This window comes from Scyliorhinus canicula, chromosome 30 (genome assembly GCF_902713615.1).
Source record: "Scyliorhinus canicula chromosome 30, sScyCan1.1, whole genome shotgun sequence".
NCBI lineage: Eukaryota > Metazoa > Chordata > Chondrichthyes > Carcharhiniformes > Scyliorhinidae > Scyliorhinus > Scyliorhinus canicula.
This window is the reverse complement of record NC_052175.1, coordinates 13890184-13915920: the sequence shown is the minus strand read 5'-3', so window position 1 is coordinate 13915920 and position 25737 is coordinate 13890184. Positions and strand designations below refer to the sequence as shown.

At 54.7% G+C, this 25737-nt stretch overlaps 2 protein-coding genes across 2 annotated transcripts in view; one reads left to right on the top strand and one right to left on the bottom strand.

Annotated features, from left to right (window-relative positions):
• Positions 1-1015: 1015 nt before the first annotated feature.
• On the bottom strand, positions 1016-24658 carry LOC119958694 (SH2 domain-containing adapter protein E-like). Its single transcript, XM_038787269.1, has 5 exons — positions 23039-24658; positions 20920-21049; positions 5734-5970; positions 1623-1800; positions 1016-1139 (listed from the first exon to the last, which is right to left on the bottom strand). The coding sequence occupies exons 1-5, from the start codon at positions 23702-23704 to the stop codon at positions 1016-1018; spliced, it is 1335 nt and encodes a 444-aa protein (XP_038643197.1). The 5' UTR covers positions 23705-24658.
• Positions 24659-24761: 103 nt separating this feature from the next.
• Positions 24762-25737, top strand: part of LOC119958695 (tudor domain-containing protein 10-like) — a 23531-nt gene continuing 22555 nt past the window's right edge. Inside the window, exon 1 of the mRNA XM_038787270.1 lies at positions 24762-24970. The gene's annotated coding sequence lies outside the window, so the exon portion shown is untranslated. The remainder of the gene's footprint in view (positions 24971-25737) is intronic.

Below are 25737 nucleotides of genomic sequence, written 5' to 3'. Positions count from 1 at the left end.
CAGCTCCGTTTATTTATTTGTTATTTTGGAAGAGAAGGCCCCGCCGGATGGGCAAAGCGGGAGGAAAGGTTGGGAGAGCGTATGGTGTGAGGTGCTCCGGAGGGTCAACGCCTCCACCTCGTGCGCGAGGTTGGGGCTGATACAGCTGAAGCTGGTGTATACAGCGGACCTCACATGGGCGAGGACGAGCCGGCTCTTTGAGGGGGTAGAAGATGGTTTCACGGGTCGGCGCAACATTGAGGGCCGAAGGGCCCGTACTGCGCTGTAATGTTCGATGTTTCTATGTGTACGAACGTTTCGAGGGGAGCCCCGTGAATCAAGTTCATATGTTTTGGTCCTGTCCAAAGCTGGAGGATTACTGGAAGGAGTGTTTAGGGTAGTGAAACTGGACCCGGGCCCTCGGGAGGCCATATTTGGGGTGTCGGGCCAGCCGGGATTGGAAACGGGCGCAGAGGCAGCCTTCGCCTCGTTGATCGCCCGAATGCGGATCCTGTTGGGATGGAGATCAACCTCTCCACCCTGTGCCCTGGCGTGGCAGGGGGGTGGCGGGGGACCTGCTGGAATTCTTGACCCTTGAGAAGGTTAAGTTGGAACTGAAGGGAAGGATGGAGGGGTTCTACAATTCATGGGCATTATTCAGTCTGCACTTTCGAGAATTGGATCACATCGAATATTAGGGGGGTTGGGGTCTGGGAGGGTTGGGCGGAGGGGGGGCCGTATGCGTTAATGGTGACTATGGGTGATCCCTGATTCCTCTGTCATTTGTTGATGTGAACATGCGGTCTAATGTCTGGGGTTTGGTGGGAGGATGGGATCGTTGTTACTGAGATGGGGATTGACATATTCGTTACTGATTACTGTTTATTGTTGGGTATAAATTTGGGAGAATGTGAAAAAGGAGGAAAATAAAAATATTTTAAAATAAAAATGATATGTCGTGACACATTCTGGAGGTACGTACCTCTGACGCCCCCCCCCCCCCCCCCCCCCCTCCCCGCCGAAGCTTCCCAAACACTTACTTTAAGGCCAGGGAGTACTTGCTGTTCCCCGACTCGCTGTTCCGTACCAGGTAGCTGGCCTCCTTGCAGGCTTGCAGTCGGGTCTCTGCCTCAGCGCGGGCGATAGCACCGTGGTACCAGCTGTGGGAGGAAAGGGAAATGCGGGTTGGAGCTGGGCGAAGACTCGAGGCGGCGGTTTACAAAAGGGAAGGCAGTGAATCAAGACGTGATGATTAGTTTACACCAGGCTTGTGGAGGGGGGGGTCTGGGCGTGCTGCCGATTGGAGCGGGGGAGCGAGGTGAGGAATTGTGCCTCGGGAAGGGGAGTGGGCAGCGTCGGGCTTGTGGAGGGGGGTGGAGGGCGGGGGGGTCTGGGCGCGCTGCCGATTGGAGCGGGGGAGCGAGGTGAGGAATTGTGCCTCAGGGAAGAGGAGTGGGCAGCGTCGGGCTTGTGGAGGGGGGTGGGGGGGTCTGGGCGCGCTGCCGATTGGAGCGGGGGAGCGAGCTGAGGAATTGTGCCTCAGGGAAGAGGAGTGGGCAGCGTCGGGCGCTGGGAGCGTTTCGGGGGGAGGTGGGTGGGTGGGTGGTGGGTGGGGGTACGCGAGCGGCCATGTGGTCACTTACACTTGTTTCTCTAAGGGGATGGTCGGGTCCACCCTCACCCCCGCTTCGCCTCCCTCCGGACCCTGTTCCGGACCCTGTTGCCTCAGGACTTTCTGGGTCCAGCTGGGCTGCCGGTGGTGGTGCTGCTTGGCCTTTTCCTCCTTGGGGGGCGCCGATCTCTCTGTGGCATCGAACTGGACTGCGTGGGACACACAGCAAAAAAAAAAAAAAACATCAGACAAAATGTCCGCCAGGAGTCTTCCCATCCAAACATTCCTTTGCCACACCAGTAGGTCATTCCCCTTTCATTATTGTTCCCTTTGATTGTGCCGAGTCCCTGCTTTGAGAACAATCTGTCTGGTGCTTCATCCCAATGCTCGAGAGCGCGAATTGTGACCGACTATTGTGTCATGAGAATGTCGCTTTAAGAAATGGTTAGCTGCTCATGTTACTGCAGTGATGTCAGAGTGTGGGTGGAGCTGAGCTCTGCTTTTTAGTTTCACTTTGAGAAAAGCTTGGGTGTTCCAGTGAGCTGCAGCTGAAATTAAACAAAGAGCTGCCCTGTTCATCTCTGCCATCCAAAGACCATCTCTGGATCATTTGGTGAATTCAGAATGATAAATGGTCTCAATAGTGAATGTGAACCTAATGTGCTCCTGTTTAAAGGTTTGTTAAGTCTTTTGGATGTTAAAAGGGCAACTTAAAGGATTACTTAGTGTTGTATTCTTTGGGAGTTATCTTTGAATTAATGGTTGCTGAGATAGTCACTGTATGTTTTAAAAAAGTTTAACTTGAGTTCATAGAATAAACATTGGTTTGCTTTCAAAAATACTTTTCCATTTCTGCTGTGCCACACCTGTAGAGTGAGCCGTGTGCTCCCCATACCACAATCTAGTAAAAGTTGTGGGTCAGGTGAACTCCATGATACACTTTGGGATTCTCTAAACCCTGGGCCATAACAATTGTGGTGATCTCTGTATGTGCATGTACGTAAGGGGTTAATGTGTGAGCTGTAGCACCAGATGATCACTAGAGGGCCGGACCAACAGGGGTATAAAAGGCTCTCTCTCCCTCTCTTTTGGATGGACTATTACGGGCAGCAGGGTAGCATGGTGGTTAGCATAAATGCTTCACAGCTCCAGGGTCCCAGGTTCGATTCCCGGCTGGGTCGCTGTCTGTGCGGAGTCTGCACGTCCTCCCCGTGTGTGCGTGGGTTTCCTCCGGGTGCTCCGGTTTCCTCTCACAGTCCAAAGATGTGCGGGTTAGGTGGATTGGCCGTGATAAATTGCCCGTAGTGTCCTAAAAAAAGTAAGGTTAAGGGGTGGGGGGTTGTTGGGTTACGGGCATAGGGTGGATACGTGGGTTTGAGTAGGGTGATCATGGCTCGGCACAACATCGAGGGCCGAAGGGCCTGTTCTGTGCTGTACTGTTCTATGTTCTATGTTTGACAGGAGTACAAATAAAAGATCGTAGTTCTATCAAATCAGTTCGTCGTCGAGGATCCATATGCTGCGAAGTCTTCCACAGTCGAATATCCGGTTTGAATTTTCTTCCCTTTTTTGTCTAACCAACTCGTTCTCTTAAAGCCACCACTCCTGGTACCATCTTTTATGACACTCCTGTATTATCTTTTATTTATTTATTTATTTAAAAAAAATAAAATTTAGAGTACCCAATTCTTTTTTTCCAATTAAGGGGCAATTTAGCGTGGCCAATCCACCTACCCTGCACATCTTTGGGTTATGGGGGCGAAACCCACGCAGACACGGGGAGAATGTGCAAACTCCACACGGACAGTGACCCAGAGCCGGGATCGAACCTGGGACCTCGGCGCCGTGAGGCAGCAGGGCTAACCACTGTGCCACCGTGCTGCCCACCTGTATTATCTGTTATTATACTACGGAGTGTAACATGCGTTACTCAAACCTTGGTTACTGATGAAGTTTTCGGAATCTCGATGGAGAAGACTCAAACTCGTCCAGTAGTAACAAAAGGTTTATTGAGTAACTATAACAATAATTGCGCGATTTCTTTACTTTAACATTGATACTAGTGATAAGGTTAACAAGATCTAACGACAGTAACTGTGCGTAGCTACACTAACCATCTGATACTCCTGTCCCGGTCACAGTTCATCCAAAAGAGAGGGAGAGAGACACAATGTGGTTGCCTTTTATACCCCTATTGGTCCAGCCCTCTAGTGATCATCTGGTGCTACTGATTACACATTAACCCCTTATGTCCATGCACATACAGAGATCACTACAACTATTTGACTGTGGATAGCATCAAAGCTGAGCCTGCAATAGGGTGGGGACTTTGGAGCGAAGCACTGCATAGGGTCAACTCCACCTCCACGTGCGCAAGGCTCAGCCTGACGCAACTAAAAGTGGTACATAGAGCCCACTTAACGAGAAACCGTATGAGTAGGTTCTTCCCGGAGGTGGAGGACAGATGTGAACGGTGCCAAAGAGGCCCGGCCAACCACGCCCACATGTTCTGGTCTTGCCCCAGACTTGTGGAGTACTGGACAGCCTTCTTCGAGGCTATGTCCAAAGTGGTGGGGGTGAGGATGGAGCCATGCCCGATAGTGGCGGTCTTTGGGGTTTCAGACCAGCCAGATCTATTCCTGGGGAGGAGGGCGGACGCCCTTGCCTTTGCCTCCCTGATCGCCCGCCGTGGAATCCTGTTCGGCTGGCGGTCAGCAGCACCGCCCAGAGCTGCAGACTGGCTGTCCGACCTCTCGGAATCTCTCCAAATGGAGAAAATCAAATTCGCCATCCGAGGGTCGGACGACGGCTTCCACAGAACGTGGGAGCCATTCATGCAATTGTTCCGGGACCTGTTTGTGGCCAATGTACAAGAGGAAGAATAGCCGGGTGGCCAAGAATCAGGGGGAAAATGGACGGGAATCGGGGGAAGGTAGCCGGGGGGGATGGCTACGGGTTTGTTATGGGGGTTTGTTCTCATGGTTTTATGCTTATTTCTTCTTCTTGTTAATTTATTCTTTTTGTATTGGAGGGGAGGGGTTACTGTTTTTCTCTGTTGTGATCAAATTTGTTGTTGAAAACTTGAATAAAATTATTCCAAAAAAACAGGAAGGACAAAGCAGCAAGCGACAGTCTGATGGCAAGCTAAGGCCCAAAACCAAATTGTGAATAAATGCCTATAAGCATGTGCCTCGGCCATATTGGGGAATATAAAATATGTATGTCGGCTAAAGGGGGCGGCCACAGTTGTTATTATGAAGATGCTTACCTGTAAATATACATGTCAATGTTTGCGTGATTTCTTTTCTAATAATTTGTAATTTGTTGGATATAAAATATGAAAACTCAATAAAAAACATTTCCAAAAACGAAAGCTGAGCCTGCTGACAGCCTGCAGACACAGGGCTGGATTTTACGCCCCACCGCCAGCCGGTTTTGAGGGCGAGGGGGGGGCAGGGAAAATCCTGTTGGCTGCCCCCCGCCCCCCCCCCCCCCACACCGCTCCACACCCCCATCTACCTGCTCACCGCCAACCTGTCTGAAAGTTGACAGGAGGTGGGGGGATTGGATAGGGGCCCTCCCACCAGGCCTCAATCAATGGCCATTTAAGTTCTTCATCCCACCGCTATTTAACCCTGTCGGGGGTGGGGGGGGGGGGGGGGGGGGGGTCTGCCCCTTGACCTGGATTCCCCACCCCCCCCTCCCCCAACTCCGGATTTACCCGGGGTTCCCTCAGGGCGATGGGACCCCCTGTGGTGGCAGTGTCGAGACCACAGTGCTGGGGCCCACCTGAGCCACTGGCTGCCCCCCTGAGGCGGGACGAGCCGCCGAGACTGGGGCTGACGTCTTGCCTAACTCAAAGCGTTCAAGTACTGCCATTGGCATGGTGGGTGGGGTCTCCACGCCCCCCCCCCCCCACCCCGCCCTCTAATGGACCTGTTAGATAGGCCCGCCCCAAAACAAAATCCAGCCCGAGGAGTTATAACGGCGCAGGAGGAGCCCGTTCGGCCCATTGAAGCTATGCTAGCCCTCTGTGGAGAACAATCCCAGCTTCCCCTCAGCCCCAGCCCATCCTGGCCGGTATGACCCCCCCCCCCCCTTTAACCACCCGAAGCTCCTGCACGGGCAGCGGGCGCATCTACCTGCGAGAGCTTTCACGATCTGCTCCGTCTTCCACTCCCAGGGCTGCTCGTACTCCGCTGCCGGCCGCTCGTCATTCTCCGGCAGGCAGCTCTCCATTGGCCGCTGGTTTCCCGTCTTCTCCGGGGCGGCGTTCCCCAGCGCCTCCTGCTTTGTCCCCCCTTCCCCCGGTTCATAGGGACTGTCGTACAACAGGGACTGCTTCCCAAGCGGGTCCTTCGATCCTCGCCTTCGGATTTCTGAATGGGGGGGGGGGAAACAGTCAGCAAACGGAAAACAGTACTGACCCTCTGACAGTGCGGCGCTCCCTCAGTACTGACCCTCTGACAGTGCGGCACTCCCTCAGTACTGACCCTCTGACAGTGCGGCACTCCCTCAGTACTGACCCTCTGACAGTGCGGCACTCCCTCAGTACTGACCCTCTGACAGTGCAGCACTCCCTCAGTACTGACCCTCCCACAGTGCGGGGCTCCCTCAGTACTGACCCTCCACAGTGCGGCACTCCCTCAGTACTGACCCTCCCACAGTGCGGCACTCCCTCAGTACTGACCCTCTGACAGTGCGGCACTCCCTCAGTACTGACCCTCTGACAGTGCGGCACTCCCTCAGTACTGACCCTCTGACAGTGCGGAGCTCCCTCAGTACTGACCCTCTGACAGTGCGGCACTCCCTCAGTACTGACCCTCTGACAGTGCGGCACTCCCTCAGTACTGACCCTCTGACAGTGCGGCACTCCCTCAGTACTGACCCTCTGACAGTGCGGCACTCCCTCAGTACTGACCCTCTGACAGTGCGGCGCTCCCTCAGTACTGACCCTCTAACAGTGCGGGGCTCCCTCAGTACTGACCCTCCCACAGTGCGGCACTCCCTCAGTACTGACCCTCTGACAGTGCGGCACTCCCTCAGTACTGACCCTCTGACAGTGCGGCACTCCCTCAGCACTAACCCTCCCACAGTGCGGCGCTCCCTCAGTACTGACCCTCCCACAGTGCGGCGCTCCCTCAGTACTGACCCTCTGACAGTGCAGCACTCCCTCAGTACTGACCCTCCCACAGTGCGGCACTCCCTCAGTACTGACCCTCTGACAGTGCAGCACTCCCTCAGTACTGACCCTCTACAGTGCGGCACTCCCTCAGTACTGACCCTCTGACAGTACGGCGCTCCCTCAGTACTGACCCTCTGACAGTGCAGCACTCCCTCAGTACTGACCCTCTGACAGTGCAGCACTCCCTCAGTACTGACCCTCTACAGTGCGGCACTCCCTCAGTACTGACCCTCTGACAGTACGGCGCTCCCTCAGTACTGACCCTCTGACAGTGCAGCACTCCCTCAGTACTGACCCTCTGACAGTGCAGCACTCCCTCAGTACTGACCCTCTGACAGTGCAGCACTCCCTCAGTACTGACCCTCTGACAGTGCGGCACTGCCTCAGTACTGACCCTCTGACAGTGCGGCACTCCCTCAGGACTGACCCTCTGACAGTGCGGCACTCCCTCAGTACTGACCCTCTGACAGTGCAGCACTCCCTCAGTACTGACCCTCCCACAGTGCGGAGCTCCCTCAGTACTGACCCTCTGACAGTGCGGCACTCCCTCAGTACTGACCCTCTGACAGTGCTGCACTCCCTCAGTACTGACCCTCTGACAGTGCGGCACTCCCTCAGTACTGACCCTCCCACAGTGCGGCGCTCCCTCAGTACTGACCCTCTGACAGTGCGGCACTCCCTCAGTACTGACCCTCTGACAGTGCGGCACTCCCTCAGTACTGACCCTCCCACAGTGCAGCACTCCCTCAGTATTGACCCTCCCACAGTGCAGCACTCCCTCAGTACTGACCCTCCCACAGTGCGGAGCTCCCTCAGTACTGACCCTCCCACAGTGCGGCACTCCCTCAGTACTGACCCTCCCACAGTGCGGCGCTCCCTCAGTACTGACCCTCTGACAGTGCGGCACTCCCTCAGTACTGACCCTCTGACAGTGCGGCACTCCCTCAGTACTGACCCTCTGACAGTGCGGCGCTCCCTCAGTACTGACCCTCCCACAGTGCGGCACTCCCTCAGTACTGACCCTCTGACAGTGCGGCACTCCCTCAGTACTGACCCTCTGACAGTGCGGCGCTCCCTCAGTACTGACCCTCTGACAGTGCGGCACTCCCTCAGTACTGACCCTCTGACAGTGCAGCACTCCCTCCGTACTGACCCTCTGACAGTGCGGCGCTCCCTCAGTACTGACCCTCCCACAGTGCGGCACTCCCTCAGTACTGACCCTCCCACAGTGCGGCACCCCCTCAGTACTGACCCTCCCACAGTGCGGCACTCCCTCAGTACTGACCCTCTGACAGTGCGGCACTCCCTCAGTACTGACCCTCTGACAGTGCGGCACTCCCTCAGGACTGACCCTCTGACAGTGCAGCGCTCCCTCAGTACTGACCCTCTGACAGTGCAGCGCTCCCTCAGTACCGACCCTCTGACAGTGCGGCACTCCCTCAGTACTGACCCTCTGACAGTGCAGCGCTCCCTCAGTACTGACCCTCCCACAGTGCGGAGCTCCCTCAGTACTGACCCTCTGACAGTGTGGCGCTCCCTCAGTACTGACCCTCCCACAGTGCGGCGCTCCCTCAGTGCTGACCCTCCCACAGTGCGGCACTCCCTCAGTACTGACCCTCTGACAGTGCGGCACTCCCTCAGTACTGACCCTCTGACAGTGCGGCGCTCCCTCAGTACTGACCCTCTGACAGTGCAGCACTCCCTCAGTACTGACCCTCTGACAGTGCAGCGCTCCCTCAGTACTGACCCTCTGACAGTGCGGCGCTCCCTCAGCACTGACCCTCTGACAGTGCGGAGCTCCCTCAGTACTGACCCTCTGACAGTGCGGCACTCCCTCAGTACTGACCCTCTGACAGTGCGGAGCTCCCTCAGTACTGACCCTCTGACAGTGCAGCACTCCCTCAGTACTGACCCTCTGACAGTGTGGCACTCCCTCAGTACTGACCCTCTGACAGTGCGGCGCTCCCTCAGCACTGACCCTCTGACAGTGCGGAGCTCCCTCAGTACTGACCCTCTGACAGTGCAGCACTCCCGCACTGGCGAGGAATAGGGACGTGATGTCCCTGCCACGTGGGCAGACTGCTTTCCCCTCAACCTGACAGCTTATTGGTCGGGAGATCACCCTGTGCCTTCCATTAAGCTGGACAACTTTTAAAACCAACTCCACCGGAATAAATCAGGAGGTTGTTTCTCTCGGTTCAGCCACGCAGGGACCTGTCAGGAGCCGGCTGATTTACATTTGCAGGCTGCTCTGTCTGGGCGGTACCCTGGGGACCTGCCGCGTCACAGGCACCACAGGCAGCTGGCACGCAACCTGAGGGCGGTTTCGGGGAGCAGGTCAGCAGGCAACGGTTTCACTGGGACCTTTGGAAAGCAGGTCTCCACAACACAGGAAATGCACAGCTGCGCCGCAAGAGGTGGCGCAGGGAAGGTCCACGGGGAAAATAACTGAAATTATAGCCGAAATTCACCAGTCGTTGCAATTCACTGTTCTCGGGTGGTGGATGATGGGAAATCCCATTGTCAAACCTGGCGGAAATATCGATTCCCAACTCCAGCAAACAGCACGCCGCCAACCTGGCAGACTGGGGAATCCCGCTCTATGTCTTGGGGTATTGGTGTACATCACCATAAGTCCATGAATCAGGCCACTCGGCCCATCGAGTCTGCTCCGCCATTCAATCATGGCTGATATTTTTCCCATCCCATTCTCCTGCCTTCTCCCCATAACCCCTGATCCCCTTATTAATCAAGAACCTCTCCACCTCGGTCTTAAAGACACTCAGTGATTTGGCCTCCACAGCCTTCTGCGGCAAAGAGTTCCACAGATTCACCAGCCTCTGGCTGAAGAAATTCCTCCTCATCTCTGTTTTAAAGGATGGTCCCTTTCGTCTGAGATAGTGTCCTCTGCTTCTAGTTTTTCCGACAAGTGGAAACTTCCTCTCCACGTCCACTCTATCCAGGCCTCGCAGTATCCTGTAAGTTTCAATAAGATCCCCCCTCAGCCTTCTAAACTCCCAACGAGTACAGACCCAGAGTCCTCAACCGTTCCTCATACGACAAGCTCTTCGTTCCAGGGATCGTTCTTGCGAACCTCCTCTGGACCCTTTCCAAGGCCCCAGCACATCCTTCCTTAGATACGGGGCCCAAAACTGCTCACAATACTCCAAATGGGGCCTGACTAGAGCCTTATACAGACTCAGAGGTACATCAGTAGGGTGATCTTGGCTCGGCACAACATTGAGGGCCGAAGGGCCTGTTCTGTGCTGTACTGTTCTATGTTCTATCCCTGCTCTTGTATTCCAGGAGCTGCTGGATAGAGAAAAGGGGGACTGGGCCGTTGCGTGGACGTCAGCGTTACTCACGGTGAGCTCCATCCAGTGGCGATGAGGAAATGCTGGGCTGGACGCCAGCGTGTCCTCAATCTTTGCCAACATTCCCCCCCCCTCTGTCCGAGGCAATTCTTCCTGACGGGGGTATTTGGGATGTAGGTCTAACGTCTGACCCCGAGGGAGCTGTCCAGCTCTGGGGAGCAGCGATCTCGCCGTACTGACGGAGCTTCAGGTCAGATTGTGGGTTCAAGTCCAGACGTGGGGGCTCAATCCCGTATCCCGCTCATCAGGGGCGAGCCCGTGGATTTTTTAACCTGTCTGGCACGCGCCGTTCGGCAGCCAAAGGGTTAATCCTGCGTTTTTTTTCTCTCTCTGCGAAACCGGTCTCCTTTCTGAGGGTTTCCAAATGTGGATGTGTTGTATTGTGCCCAGGGTGCAGTTTCCTCAGCCTGCTTCCTCCCTCTCTCTCCCGCTTCCTCTCCGGGCTGCACACGCCACATTCGTAGGGAGGGAAGGAAGCTCTTCGCTCGCAGCTATGGGATTGTTGCCGTCAGCCCGGCGCCGCCCCTCCTCCGGCGACGCTGGGCTGCCTCGCTCAGGAAACTGTGCGGCGGCGAAATAATCCTGCGGCCACTGTCCCATCGCTTCACAATTACCAACAAGTGCTGTTTCACGGCTGCATAGCCGAGGGGGAAACTGGCCGTCACTGAGCCCTTGCAGAGCCGGGGGGGGGGGTTTAAGCCCTGCTACATACGGAGTTATCTGATCTCAGTGGGAATAGAATCATCATGGAAGGCCTACAGTGCAGAAGGAGGCCATTCGGCCCATCGAGTCTGTACCGACCGACCCTCTGCCTGTTCCCCACCCTATCCCTACAACTCTTTAACCTAACCCGCACATCCCTGGATTCTGAGGAGCGATTTAGCGTGGTCTTTCCACCTAACCTGCGCATCTTTGGACAGTGGGCTAGCCCCCTGTGCCACCCTGCAGAAGGGTTACTACAATGGACTGCAATGCCCCCTGGGTTCAGGAGGGAGAAAATCAGGTCGACCTCCTGCTCCAGCCGCCAGTTCGGTCATACCAGTTCGAAGGGGGGAGGCCTGCATGTGGGTGTCAGGTGAAGATATAATCGGCCTCGGAGTAGGCTTGGATATCTACCTCTCTCTGTAGCTTACCAGTGTTGCTATAAAAGAATCGCTACAAGAAGGCACGCTCAGGGAGTACATGGTTCCATGCCTCCCTTCTTGTTTCCACGTGGAAGCGCTTGGGCTAAAACAGACTGAGCAATAAGCAGTACGGGAGACGCCAGCCGCGATCGTAACTTTCAGACCGGGGTGAGAACGAGCTGGACCATAGAACATTACAGCTCAGTACAGGCCCTTCGGCCCTCGATGTTGCGCCGACCTGTGAAACCCCTCTAAACCCCATCTACACTATTCCCTTATCGTCTATATGCCTATCCAATGACCATTTGAATGCGTTTAGTGTTGGCGAGTCCACTACTGTTGCAGGCAGGGCATTCCACGCCCTTATTACTCTCTGAGTAAAGAACCTACCTCTGACATCTGTCCTATATCTATCTCCCCTCAATTTAAAGCTATGTCCCCTCGTGCTGGACATCACCGTCCGAGGAAAAAGGCTCTCACCGTCCACCCTATCTAATCCTCTGATCATCTTGTATGCCTCAATTCCCATACCAGCCTCCCCGGACAGGCGCCGGAATGTGGCGACTAGGGGCTTTTCACAGAAGCCTACTCGTGACAATAAGCGATTTTCATTTTTCATTTCATTAAGTCACCTCTTAACCTTCTTCTCTCTAACGAAAACAGCCTCAAGTCCCTCAGCCTTTCCTCATAAGAGCTTCCCTCCATACCAGGCAGCATCCTGGGAAATCTCCTCTGCACCCTTTTCAATGCGTCCGCATCCTTCCTATAATGCGGCGACCAGAAATGCACGCAATACTCCAAATGCGGCCGCAACCGGAGTTTTGTACAACACTTCTGCTGTTGGCTGCAGCTCTCTTGCTTTTCGGACAGAGGTTCAATTCCCATGCTGGACACTCAGGCAGAGAGTCTACCTCGGCTGACATCGGCACTGTGGGGACGAGACAATAAATCAAGGCCTTGCCTATCGTTTCAGATGGAGCTCACAGATTTAGTGATACTCTGAGAAGCAGAGCGGGGAAGTTCTCCTGCAGTTCTCATGGAGATTAGAGATACTCATTTTTAAAAAAAAATGATTCCAGGAGGCAGTGGCTTTTTTCCCCATTCCCATTCCCTCTGCCCGTTCGGAGTGACTCGATCCGCACCCATGCACTGCCGACATGTAGAAGTCACGTTTGAGCCATAGAGGGTGGCACGGGGGGGGGGGGGGGGGGGGGGGGGGGGCGCAGTGGCTAGCACTGCTGCCTCGCGGCGCCGAGGTCCCAGGTTCGATCCCAGCTCTGGGTCACTGTCCGTGTGGAGTTTGCACATTCTCCCCGTGTCTGCGTGGGTTTCGCCCCCACAACCCAAAGATGTGGGCAGGCGCCGGAATGTGGCGACTAGGGGCTTTTCACAGTAACTTCATTGAAGCCTACTCGTGACAATAAGCGATTTTCATTCATTCATGTGCAGGGTAGGTGGATTGGCCGCGCTAAATTGCCCCTTAATTGGAAAACATTTCTAAAATAAAAATGTTTGCAAAGCCCTGGTTAGACCATGATCTGGGCACCACACCTTAGTCAGGGGGGACTGGGCCGTTGCGTGGACGTCAGCGTTACCCACGGTGCGCTCCATCCAGTGGCGATGAGGAAATGCTGGGCAGGACGCCTCGGAGGAAGCACAGCGCAGATTTACTTGAACGAAACTCGGCCTCCCAACTGTGAGGCGAGATTGAACAAATGACGAACAAAGAAAAGTACAGCACAGGAACAGGCCCTTCGGCCCTCCAGGGCCTTTTAGTCCCCTGTACTTCAGAAGGTTCCCTGTGATGTGTCCAAAGCTTAAGGTATTACGGTGAAGAAATTGGGAGAAAGGTTTTTCCGCTAGTTTAGGAGTCCAAGGGAGGTAAAGGCAAAAAGATTAGAACCGGCCTTTTGATGATTGACACAGTTCTTCAGAGAAAGGATAGTAGAAGTTTGGGACTTAACTTTCTTCCGCAAACAGAAATCGATGTTCAATCAATTGTTAAGCGATTTCAGATAGGTGGATCACCAGAGGGATTAAGGGAAAGGCGGGTATATGGGTTAGGGCATGCAGTGCCAAACTTGGGGGCGCGACCCGCGGGTGGGTCGCGGGCGTGTGTCGGGAGGGTCACTGAGTCGTTCGGAGGGGGCAAAGGGACCAAAAACCATTTTCTTCCATTTTTGTCAGCAGCAAACAAGGTAAGAGAAACTGGTGGGTCGCGCAGGTCAGCCGGCGTGGGTCGCGAAGGTCGGCCGGCGTGGGTCGTGAAGGTCGGCCGGCGTGGGTCGTGAAGGTCGGCCGGCGTGGGTCGCGCAGGTCAGCCGGCGTGGGTCGCGAAGGTCGGCCACGTGGGTCGCGAAGGTCGGCCAGCGTGGGTCGCAAAGGTCATCGGGGTTGGGTCCCTAAGGTTGGCCGGTTGATAAAAGTGGGTCCCCAGAAAAAACTTTTGAAAAACACTGGGTCAGGGGACAGATCATTGAATGGCGCAGCAGGTTTAAGGGATTATGATCCCAAGTTTGTACCTTGCGCCCCCAGGACACAGGCGTTGCATAATTGTAAATCTCCCTTATCCCCCTTGCAAGCTCGATACGAACATTGGCGTAGCGCAGTTCGCATGGGGTTAACGTGTTTAAAGGCGAAATTCGAAAATGTTGTTTCTGTAAATATCAGTGACCAGGAACTCAGTACAAACAACAGGCAGATATTAATGCAGAGAGCAAAATCTTTTATTCTGCCTTTCCGCTGCTGCCTACCCGCTCACTTCCTGACATTCTGTGCAACTGGAGAATTATTATTAACCTTTTCCAGCCGTGCGGAGATCCGCTCCTGCCATTCGCTGAGCCTTCCTCTCCTAGTTCTTTTCGTGGCTGGCTACTTTATCTTGCTTCCCAACCCGAGGACGCAGAATCTCAGCGGGGTCGCGTTGTTAACCCAGGTCCTGAGAGCCCACTAACGTCCGCGTGAATGAGGCACCTCCCTCACGGTCTGAGCCCGAGCAGCGGATGGTGGTATGGCTCCATTCCCACTGTGGCGAATCCTAGCCTCCCCGATGTCCAGTTGGATGATCAGCCATGATCGCGATGGATGGCGGAGCAGGCTCGAAGGGCCAGAAGGCCTCCTCCTGCTCCTATCTTCTATGTATCTTTGTATGTATGCCCGCGCGCGCACACTGCCCAGTGAGAGTCATGGCACTGCGGAGTAGAGAAATGCCTGACATTGTGCCACGCCACTCATGAGTGAGTGGCCACTCACGCCAATCCAGGGGCTGGTTTAGCTCACTCAGCTAAATCGCTGGCTTTTAAAGCAGACCAAGGCAGGCCAGCAGCACGGTTTAATTCCCGGCCCGGCCTCCCCGAACAGGCGCCGGAATGTGGCGACTAGGGGCTTTTCACAGTAACTTCATTGAAGCCTACTCGTGACAATAAAGCGATTTTCATTTTTTTTTTCATAATGGGAAGAGAGGCTAATGGAGAGGCGTGATGGGAAAAGAGGGTAATGGAGAGGCGTGATGGGAAAATAGGCAAATAGTGAGGCGTGATGGGAAAAGAGGGTAATGGTGAGGCCTGATGGGAAAAGAGGGTAATTGTGAGGCCTGATGGGAAAAGAGGGTAATGGTGAGGCATGATGGGAATAGAGGGTAATGGTGAGGCCTGATGGGAAAAGAGGGTAATGGTGAGGCATGATGGGAATAGAGGGTAATGGTTAGGCCTGATGGGAAAAGAGGGTAATGGTGAGGCATGATGGGAAATAGGCTAATGTGAGGCCTGATGGGAAAAGAGGGTAATGGTGAGGCCTGATGGGAAAAGAGGCTAGTGGTGAGGTATGATGGGAAATAGGCTAATGTGAGGCATGATGGGAAAAGAGGCTAATGGTGAGGTATGATGGGAAAAGAGGCTAGTGGTGAGGTATGATGGGAAATAGGCTAATGAGAGGCGTGATGGGAAAAGAGGCTAATGGTGAGGTATGATGGGAAAAGAGGCTAATGGTGAGGCCTGATGGGAAAAGAGGCTAATGGCAAGGCATGATGGGAAAGGAGGCTAATGGCGAGGCATGATGGGAAAAGAGGCTAATGGCGAGGCATGATGGGAAGAGGCTAATGGCGAGGCATGATGGGAAAGGAGGCTAATGGCGAGGCATGATGGGAAAAGAGGCTAATGGTGAGGCCTGATGGGAAAAGAGGCTAATGGCGAGGCATGATGGGAAAAGAGGCTAATGGCGAGGCATGGTGGGAAAAGAGGCTCATGGTGGCGCAGCGGTTAGCGCTGATGCCTCGCGGCGCCATTTTCCCAGGTTCGATCCCGGCCCTGGGTCACTGTCCGTGTGGAGTTTGCACATTCTCCCCGTGTTTGCGTAGTTTTCGCCGGCGGATTGGCCGCGCTAAAGTACCCCTTAATTGGAAGAAATGTTTTGGGCACTCTAAATTTCTAAAAAATAAGGAAACCACAGCTCGGCAAAATGAATTTTGTGGGAAAGGGCAGAGCGGCAACCTGCGACTGGACTTTTCGCTGACAGCACCTCGCGTTGAAACGGCGAAATCAAGGCTCTCTCAAGGACGAATGATGCCCCTGCGTTAAAGGATTGCTTGTAAGAACGAGCCATTGACTGAGAACTAAAACCTTACAAAAGGCAGGAACGTCCGAGATCCTGAGTTTGGAAAATCAAGGGCGGCGCGCACCCTCCAGAGCGGGCCAGGCCAATTCTCTCTATCGGGCAGTATTTTCAGTTCAAGTCGTGAGTCTTGAAACTTACGTAACTGTTCAGATCAGCTGGTAACTGAAGCCTGAGTGAATTAAGAAAGATGGTATCAAATTCCAGCAGGGAATCGAACCCGGGACCCTGGCGCTGTGAAGTTGGTGTTGAATACTGATTTGTCTGTTGCTGTGCGATCAATAACTACTGAAACGAAGGAGTAGTCCGAATCGAAGGCTTTAATCTACAAGATGTTTGCCCAGCAGCTCGAGTACAGAAAGAAGGATGGCCGCTGGGAACCACGGGTTGTTATACCCCGCCTCGCTGGGCGGAGCTACCTTACATCTTGACCAATGAAAAGGCAACACTTGGGCCAATGAGCAGCGAGCCTTCTCCACCAATGGTGGCTCACACTCCCAGGTACCGTAATACCTCTAGTCGTACTACCACATCTGTTTCGTCAGTTGAAGCCAACAGAGGGCGGCAAATGTTTGGGCGTGTGACCGGAAAGTAGGCATTGCGGAAGGTTCGAAGGGGCACGCAGAGGCAGATAGATTTGGGAGGCAATTTCGGGGGGCCTCAGGGCACGTCTCCCAATGCTGGAAGAGTGAAAAATCAGGAATGCACAAGGGGGTCAGGGTTTGGAGGAGGACAGAGATCGTGGAGAGCCGTCGGGCTCTTTGGAGGTTTCGGAGACGGGGGGGGGGGACAAGGTGGCGGAAGGATTTGGAAAGGAAAATGATTTGACAAAATCGCCACACAGACGAATCGGAAGATGGGACCCCACCCCCCCCCCCCCCCCCCCCCTCCACGCCCACAAGTATTGAGGGCTCTGCCAGACCCGATCAGCAGTTCCAGAGGCAGGCACGTTGATGATCAATAAACTTACCGGGATTTGGATAAATAGTGTAGTGTACAGAGTGCAGGAAGAGGAATCACTGGTCCACAGATTTTGAAAGGTTTAACTAGAGAATTGGCAGATGGGTGGAAGCCGTGACTACAGATTTGAGGGGGGGGGGGGAAAAAGAGGTGCACAATTTATAATAGGGTGCCACATCTCGAAGCGCCTCAATCGGGGGTGGGGGGGGGGCAAACGAGCCCATGTGCTGTGATTCTAATGATTCTATAAGTTCATCTCAGGATGTTCCCATCCGCAGTGATCGGACTTTGTAAGAGATATAGATTCCCGCTGGCTCCGTGCAGAAAAGCACCCCCCTCCTCCCATACTCACACCCCCCTCCCCCTGGTTTCAAGGGGCCCCACCCGAGTCCCTGCATTCTAACAATATCCGGGCTACCAAGGAGGCAAAGGCCAAGACGTGGGCAGCACGGTAGCATTGTGGATAGCACAAAGGCTTCACAGCGCCAGGGTCCCTGGTTCGATTCCCCGCTGGGTCACTGTCTGTGCGGAGTCTGCACGTTCTCCCCGTGTGTGCGTGGGTTTCCTCCGGGTGCTCCGGTTTCCTCCCACAGCCCAAAGATGTGCGGGTTAGGTGGATTGGCCGCGCTAAAATTGCCCGTAGTGTCCAAAATTGCCCTTAGTGTTGGGTGGGGTTGTGGGGACGGGGATAGGGTGGAGGTAGGGGCTCGGGTAGGGTGCTCTTTCCACGAGCCAGTGCAGATTCGATGGGCCGAATGGCCTCCTTCTGCACTGTAAATTCTATGAAAGACATCGGCCTCTCTCGCCCCCTGGACTCCCGGCTCTTCTGACACACCAAAGATGGCCACCTCTGGACTCGGAACCACCTTCACCTTCGGGACATCCAACATGACGTCGGCAAACCCCCCCCCCCCCCCCCGCCGGAATCACCCAAGTTACGGACACGCCCGAAACACGTGGACATGTCTCGCGAGCCCACGCACGCACCTATGCTCCACCTCTTGGAAAAAAAAACCTGCTTATCCGGGCCACAGTCATGTGCGCCCTGTAGACCACCTTGCACACGCCGAGGATGCAGTCTCTCTCCCCAGGACCTCCTCCCACAGCCCAGCCTCAAACTCCCTCCCCGACTCTTCCTCCCACGTCATTAAACAGCGCATCATCCTCCAGTTGGTCGAAATAGCGCAAGTATTCGGATGCGGGGGGGGGGGGGGGGGGGGGGGGGGGGGGGGGGGGGGGTTGGGTTGGGTTAATGGATGAGTTACCCACAGGCCTAGATGATGATCTGAGAGACACGAGTTCGAATCCCAACAGGGCGGCCGGAACAACCGTGAATCCGGTGAAATAAATGAAACCGAAATGAAGAGTTTGTCTCGGTGGAGTGTGGCGGAAAATCCATTGCCCTCGAGGGGGGAAAATCGGCCGTCCTTGCCCTGCCTGACGTACGTGTGACTCCGGATCAGTGGCAATGTGGTTAACTCTTAACTGCCCTCTGCAATGATCGCGCAAGACACTGTCAAACTGTGAAGACCCCGGAACAATAGGGCCGATGACGGACCGAGGCAGCCTCAAGGGATGGTTACAGACGAGGCTGCTCAGGTGAGCCATGAACCCAGCCACCCTCGGCTCCGAATGTTACAGAGGGATTAATTCAAACAAACAAAGAAAAGTACAGCACAGGAACAGGCCCTTCGGCCCTCCAAGCCTGCGCCGACCATGCTGCCCGACTACACTACAATCTTCTCCACTTCCTGGGTCCGTATCCCTCTATTCCCATCCTATTCATGTATTTGTCAAGATGCCCCTTAAATGTCACTATCGTCCCTGCTTCCACCACCTCCTCCGGCAGCGAGTTCCAGGCACCCACTATCCTCTGTGTAAAAAACTTCCCTCACACATCCCCTCTAAACCTTGCCCCTCACACCTTAAACCTATGCCCCCTAGTAATTGACCCCTCTACCCTGGGGAAAAGCCTCTGACTATCCACTCCGTCTATGGTCCTCATAATTTTGTAGACTTCGATCAAGTCACCCCTCAACCTCCTTCGTTCCAGTGAGAACAAACAAAGTTTATTCAACCGCTCTTCGGAGCTAATGCCCTCCATACCAGGCAACATCCTGGTAAATCTCTTCTGCACCCTCTCATTCAATCTGAAATGGGAGGCAATTTTAAAGTGCTATTGCTCAGGTAGAGCTCCAAAGGCTTCACATGTAACGGACTGCTTTGAAATGCAGGGGAATTTTTTTTCAATTTCGAGTGTCCAAATCATTTTTTCCAATTAAGGGGCATTTAGCGTGGCCAATCCACCTACCCTGCACATCTTTGGGTTGTGGGGGCGAAACCCACACAGACACGGGGAGGATGTGCAAACTCCACACGGACGGTGCCCCAGAGCCGGGATCGAACCTGGGACCTCGGCACCGTGAGGGCTAACCCACTGCGCCACCGTGCCGTCCCATAGGAACAGTCACGATGGGCCCGACGGCCCTGTGCTGTTCTGTGAGAGCGCAGCAGTCATTTTGGACATTGTAGAGTGGCAGAGGGAATGCGACTGTCGGTTAATTTACCCTGTGGGTGAGGGAGGTGTATTGGCGGGGGGGGGGGCTACCAGGGGAATCCCTCCCGCTATTCTTAATGTGCAACGGGATCGTTGCCCCTGCACAGGGGCAGCACAGGGGCAGCAGGGTAGCATGGTGGTTAGCATAAATGCTTCACAGCTCCAGGGTCCCAGGTTCGATTCCCGGCTGGGTCACTGTCTGTGTGGAGTCTGCACGTCCTCCCCGTGTGTGCGTGGGTTTCCTCCGGGTGCTCCGGTTTCCTCCCACAGTCCAAAGATGTGCGGGTTAGGTGGATTGGCCATGCTAAATTGCCCGTAGTGTCCTAATAAAAGTAAGGTTAAGGGGGGGGGTTGTTGGGTTACGGGTATAGGGTGGATACGTGGGTTTGAGTAGGGTGATCATGGCTCGGCACAACATCGAGGGCCGAAGGGCCTGTTCTGTGCTGTACCGTTCTATGTTCTATGTTAGCGCGCAACTGAATTGGCACATTCGCCCCGTGTCTGCGTGGGTCTCACACACACACCCCCCCCCCCCCACACACACACAACCCAAAAAAGGACGGGTGGATCGGCCACGCTAAATTGCCCTGTAATTGGGGGGGAAAATGCGTACATTAAAAATCAGTCAGAACATTAAGGTAGGGTGGGTGGGGGGGGGGGGGGGGGGGGGGATTGTCACGAGGGACAATAGCCTGCAGCTTGAGAGTGCCGTAGCGTAAATCAGCGTCTGAGTCACCGCAGCCGGGTTCAGAGGTCGCGACCCCAAAAGGTCAGCACGGGCCTGGTCACTTCCTCCTCCGCTGCCGGCCCTTATCTCTCCCTCACATGAGGGCAAGGGGGGGGGGGGGGTTTTTTTTTTTATAAAACCTGCCGCCTTCCGGCAGCGAGGCGTCACATTCTGAAAGCCACCCCTGACCCCGGTCGCAGGAACTGGGAAGGGAATGTTTAAAGGCTTGTACCGGTGCCAGCTTTCTGTGCTTTGCCTCGTCAGCACTTGGTGTACCCCCCCCCCCCCCCCCCCTTTCTCCTCGGATGGGTGGGATTACGGTTCAAATTTACAATGCTCGGTTCAGGCCCAAGGCACCGGGATGGACCACATCTCAGAGTCATAGATGTTTACATCATAGAACATTACAGCGCAGTACAGGCCCTTCGGCCCTCGATGTTGCACCGACCTGTGAAACCCCTCTAAGGTCCCTCTACACTATTCCCTTATCGTCCATATGCCTATCCAATGACCATTTGAATGCGTTTAGTGTTGGCGAGTCCACTACTGTTGCAGGCAGGGCATTCCACGCCCTTACTACTCTCTGAGTAAAGAACCTGCCTCTGACATCTGTCCGATATCTATCACCCCTCAATTTAAATCTCCCTCAATGGAGCAAAGGCTGGAAAAAGGGATTGGAATGGATAGGTTCTTGTTGGCCAGCACGGACACTATGGGCCAAAGGGCCTGTTTCTGTGCGGTAAAACCTCTACGACTCCACCAGCTGAGCTGCCCTCCGGCTTACTCACCCTACCTGTAATCATCTGCTGTGCATCGTACGGTTCCATGTAGCCATCGTTCTCCCCCACCCGCTCCGCATCATTCTGTCCCGTCTCTCGCTTCTTGGCGTCGTAGGGATCTGCGTAATCTTCCACGATGATGACCTGTGAGGGCGAGGGGGGGGGGGGGGGGGTGTGAGGGCGAGGGGGGGGGGGGTGAGGGCGAGGGGGGGGGGTGAGGGCGAGAGGGGGGGTGAGAGTGAAGTAAATTTTCACGGTGGAAGAGCTTGACTGAATTGGAAAATATAGCTTAAAACCTTTGTTCGACTAGGTTATTATAAGGGGAATAAAATCTAGGTTTGGAACCTTTTTAGCCGCGTAAAACAGCCCGTGACTCCCACATCGCGCCAACGAAACTAGCTTGGAGCGTGAGGGATGAGACAAGGAAGAGAGGGAATCCATTGCCAGGAAGACTGTGCACACCAGGATGGCGTAGGCCAGCCTTTTCCCTGTCCGGTGTACCTGCAGTGTGCAAATGCGTGCAACAAGTGTGAGCTTGCACTTGCACGAGCATCAATCTGCCTTGCACCCCACGCACTTGGCGGTTCAGCTAAACCAGCAGTTGCGAATTGGAATTGGAACCCGTCCCGTTTTCAGTGATGGAGCCAGCGCCCAAAACCAGATGTGGCGCATTATCTACTGACCTCCAAGCCAAGAGGTCGCGGGTTCAAGTCACCCACCAGTGACTTCAACCCCCAATCCAGACTCACTCCCTCAGGAACTGAGGGAGTGCTGAATTGTCAGAGGTGGCCGTGGCCTTAAATTGAGGCCGTATATTCCATCACATAGAACATACAGTGCAGAAGGAGGCCATTCGGCCCATCGGGTCTGCACCGACCCACTTAAGCCCTCACGTCCACCCTATCCCCAGAACCCCTCCGAACCATTTTGGTCACTCAGGGCTATTTATCATGGCCAATCCACCCAACCTGCACGTCTTTGGACTGTGGGAGGAAACCGGAGCACCCGGAGGAAACCCACGCAGACACGGGGAGAACGTGCAGACTCCGCACAGGCAGTGACCCAAGCCGGGAATCGAACCTGGGACCCTGGCGCTGTGAAGCTACAGTGCTACCCACTCGTGCTACCGTGCTGCCCCGTGGCGCAATATCAACAAACAGCAGGGGATATCTCCCCAGTGTGTTGGGGCCAATAGTCATACCCCTTCCCAACGCCTGTAAGGCAGATCAGCTGTTTGTGGGATCTTGCTGCGCACTAATACATTAGAGCGGAAACTGCCCGCCATAAAAGTACTTCACTGGCCTCAAAGAGCTTCGGAACGTCCTGTGGTTAGAAAGAGCGCGATTGAAATTCGTGGCTACCTTTATTATTCACACAACGAAACTGAGGGCTGTCAATCGAGGTGGATGCACAAGAGATTTCCCACTGCCCAAGCCCTTATTAACCCCTCCATCTGAACCACCGAAAAAACACCAGAAACTGTCGTTGAACTTGTCGTGGGATATTGTTCACGCACAACCCGTGTGATAACCTTGATCATTGTCACAAGTAGGCTTACATTGACACCGCAATGAAGTTACTGGGAAAAGCCCATTAGTCGCCACATTCCGTGCCTGTTCGGGTAGAACATACAGTGCAGAAGGAGGCCATTCGGCCCATCGAGTCTGCACCGATATCCCATGACAGGTTTTAGATCAACGGCAATTTCTTGTGTTTTTTGGGTGGTTGAGATGGAGGGGTTAATAAGGGCTTGGGGAGCGGGAAATCTCTTGTGCCTCCACCTCGATTGACCGCCCACTTAAGCCCTCACTTCCACCCTATCCCCGTAACCCAATATCCCCGTCTAACCGTTTTTCTTTTGGTCGCTGGGGGCAGGTTTATCATGGCTTAACCGGAGGTACACAGAGGGAGAATTCAGAATGTCCAATTCACCTAACAAGCCAGTCTTTCGCGCCCAGAGGAAACCCACGCAAGAAGGTGCAGACTCCGCACAGACAGTAACCCAAGCCGGGGGGTCGAGCCCGGGACCCTGGCGCTGTGAAGCCACAGTGCTAACCACCGTGCCTCTGAAACATGTGACTGAACCGTGTGCGATGCCGTCTTGGAATGCCAAGGGGCTAAGGAACCTCCTACCGTATCCTGTTTAGCTTTCCCACTTTCTTCATCCTCCGCTGCATTCGGAATCCGGTTCAGTGCATTCTTCCCATTTTTCTCCTGGTTTTCCACCTTGATCAGTCTGTGCTTGGATGAAATGTAGCTGGGTCCCGTCAGCTTCCCGGGATTGAGTCCCGCCTTTCCGGAATTCTTCGCGGTCAGTTTCCCCAAATTCAATCCGCTCTTCCCCGAACTTGGTCCCGTCTTTCCGGATTTCGCTACGGTTTTCCCGGAGCCCGTCCCAGTTATTTTTCCCAGGTTCAACCCGGTTTTCCCAGGCCCCTGAGCAGCCGTTTTGCCCGATTTCGGGTCAGCATTCCCGGTCTTCGGATCGGCCGCCTTCCCGGCTACCGTTTCGGGTTTCCCACTTTTCAAGTCCGCCTTCCTGCCTTTCGGGTCCGTTTTCCCGCTCTTCACCTCGGCCTTCTCCGCTTTCGGGGGGCCTCCCTTCCCAGTTTTCGGATCCGTTTTCCCGGCTTTGAGGTCAGGCTTGGGTTCGGTTCGGGCCGGGCCCCTCCCTGCAATTTTCCCCGGATTCAAACCAAGTTTTCCGGAAAAACCTTGTCCGGATTTGCCGGGAACTTGTTTGGACGCCGGACCTTTGACCGGTTTCCCCTGGATTTCCTCACCATTCCCGGCATCCATGTTGGAATTTTTGTTGTTTTTTCCGGGGACACTGTTCCCGATCTCCCCGGATCCCTTGGCTGGTTTCCCGAGATCTCTCTTTATTGTCAATCCGTTTTTAATCAGCCCGGCAGGGATTCTTCCCACGGATGAGGTTTTTGCTGGGTTCGGTTTTCCCTCGGAGCAGAGTGCTGCCGCCGGTTTTCCCTGGAGTCCCGGCAGACTTCCCCTTCGTCCCGGCGTTGGCTGCCTTTCCCGGTTTTCCCGGCTCGGACTCGCCTCTCTCGGCAACCCCCTTCACCTCTCTGCCGGTCGGCCGAGGGTTCACCTCTCCCTGGGCGGCCCGTCGATTCCGGTTTGCTCCCTCGTAATCCGTTCCGGCGCGGGTCGCCCCTGCGCCCTCCAGCTTCGGGCGGGTCTTCAGGCTTAGTTGAAAATCCTTGAACCACTTTGCCATAGTGAGGAGGAGTGGGACGAGAGGGTGACACGGGTTAAGGTGCCGATCGAGCAGGGTCACACCAGCCCTCAAGGTCTCCGAGCTCCCACTCAATGACAACGCGAAAGAAACTCCTCACAATCTCCGCCTTGAACAAAACGCCAATATTAAAAAGAAAAACGGATCTGTTACTCCATCCAGGGCCTTTCGATCCGCTCGGCTCAACTTTCCGTCCCCCCCCCCCACAACGGTTACATTTTCCTCAACTTTTGCGTCTTCCTTCCCCACTCCGACAGCCTCCCCTCCCTCCGAGGACCTCCGCCTGCAGCAGACGTGGGCTATTTCACACAGCTCGCTCCTCTGATTAGCCTTCAAACTCCACCTTCCTGCTATTGTAAGCTTGAATGATGACAGGCAAAGCCACTTCCACTTCTCCCGACACCTGATAATTTAACAGCGGCTGGAGAGAAAGAGAGAGAGGGGGGAAAAAAACCAACCGGCAACATGTTTGCCATCCACAGCTATTGTGCTCGTTGAAGTGGAACACAGTCCCGGAAAGAGGCAGGGGCAAACTGATCCCCCCCCCCCCCCCCACACCCACTTTGTGTCCTTAAAACACAGTTGTTCGCATTGAGCTGCAAATCACGACGCTGCTCTGATATGCTGCCCTCTGCACAGTGACGTGAATATTGACCGACATTGCCGAACACTTCGAAACACCCTTTGGCGGAAAAGGTCTACAATCGGACGCTCGGTGAAGGCAGGAAGGAGGGAAAGAGAGAACGACAACGACTTGCCTTCGTGCAATGAGCTGTCGCGAACTTGTCTCAAAGTACCTCGTGTCCAGCGTGGTGAGTATTGCCGTGCGTGGTGCCTCGTGTTTACAAGATCCTGGACTGTGCTCCCCCCCCCTCGGTGTTGAGAGTTCTTGGATTTGGAGGAGGTTGCCCGAGGTGCCGTGGCCAGTCGTGCCAGTTGCAGATGGCACACTCTGCTGTCACTGGGCATCGGAGGGGGGGGGGGGGGGGAACGTTCAAGTTGGCATACAGGTTGCCGATCGAGTGTGCCGCTTTGCCCTGGACGGTGTCAAACGTCTCGTGGTGTGCCGTTGGGGCAAATGGAGAGCATGCTATTGAGTATAAGAATCGGCAAGTCAAGTTAGGCCACACTTGGAGTATAGTGTTCAATTCTGGTCACCACACTACCAGAAGGATGTGAAGGATTTAGAGAGGGTGCAGAAGAGATTTACCAGGATGTTGCCTGGTATGGAGGGCATTAGCTACGAGGAGAGGTTGGATAAACTCGGTTTGTTCTCACTGGAACGATGGAGGTTGAGGGGCGAACTGATAGAGGTCTATAAAATTATGAGGGGCATAGACAGAGTGGATAGTCAGAGGCTTTTCCCCAGGGTAGAGGGGTCAATTACTAGGGGGCATAGGTTTAAGGTGCGAGGGGCAAGGTTTAGAGGAGATGTACGTGGCAAGTTTTTTTACACAGAGGGTAGTGGGTGCCTGGAACTCGCTGCCGGAGGAGGGGGTGGAAGCAGGGACGGTAGTGACGTTTAAGGGGCATCTTGACAAATACATGAATAGGATGGGAATAGAGGGATACGGACCCG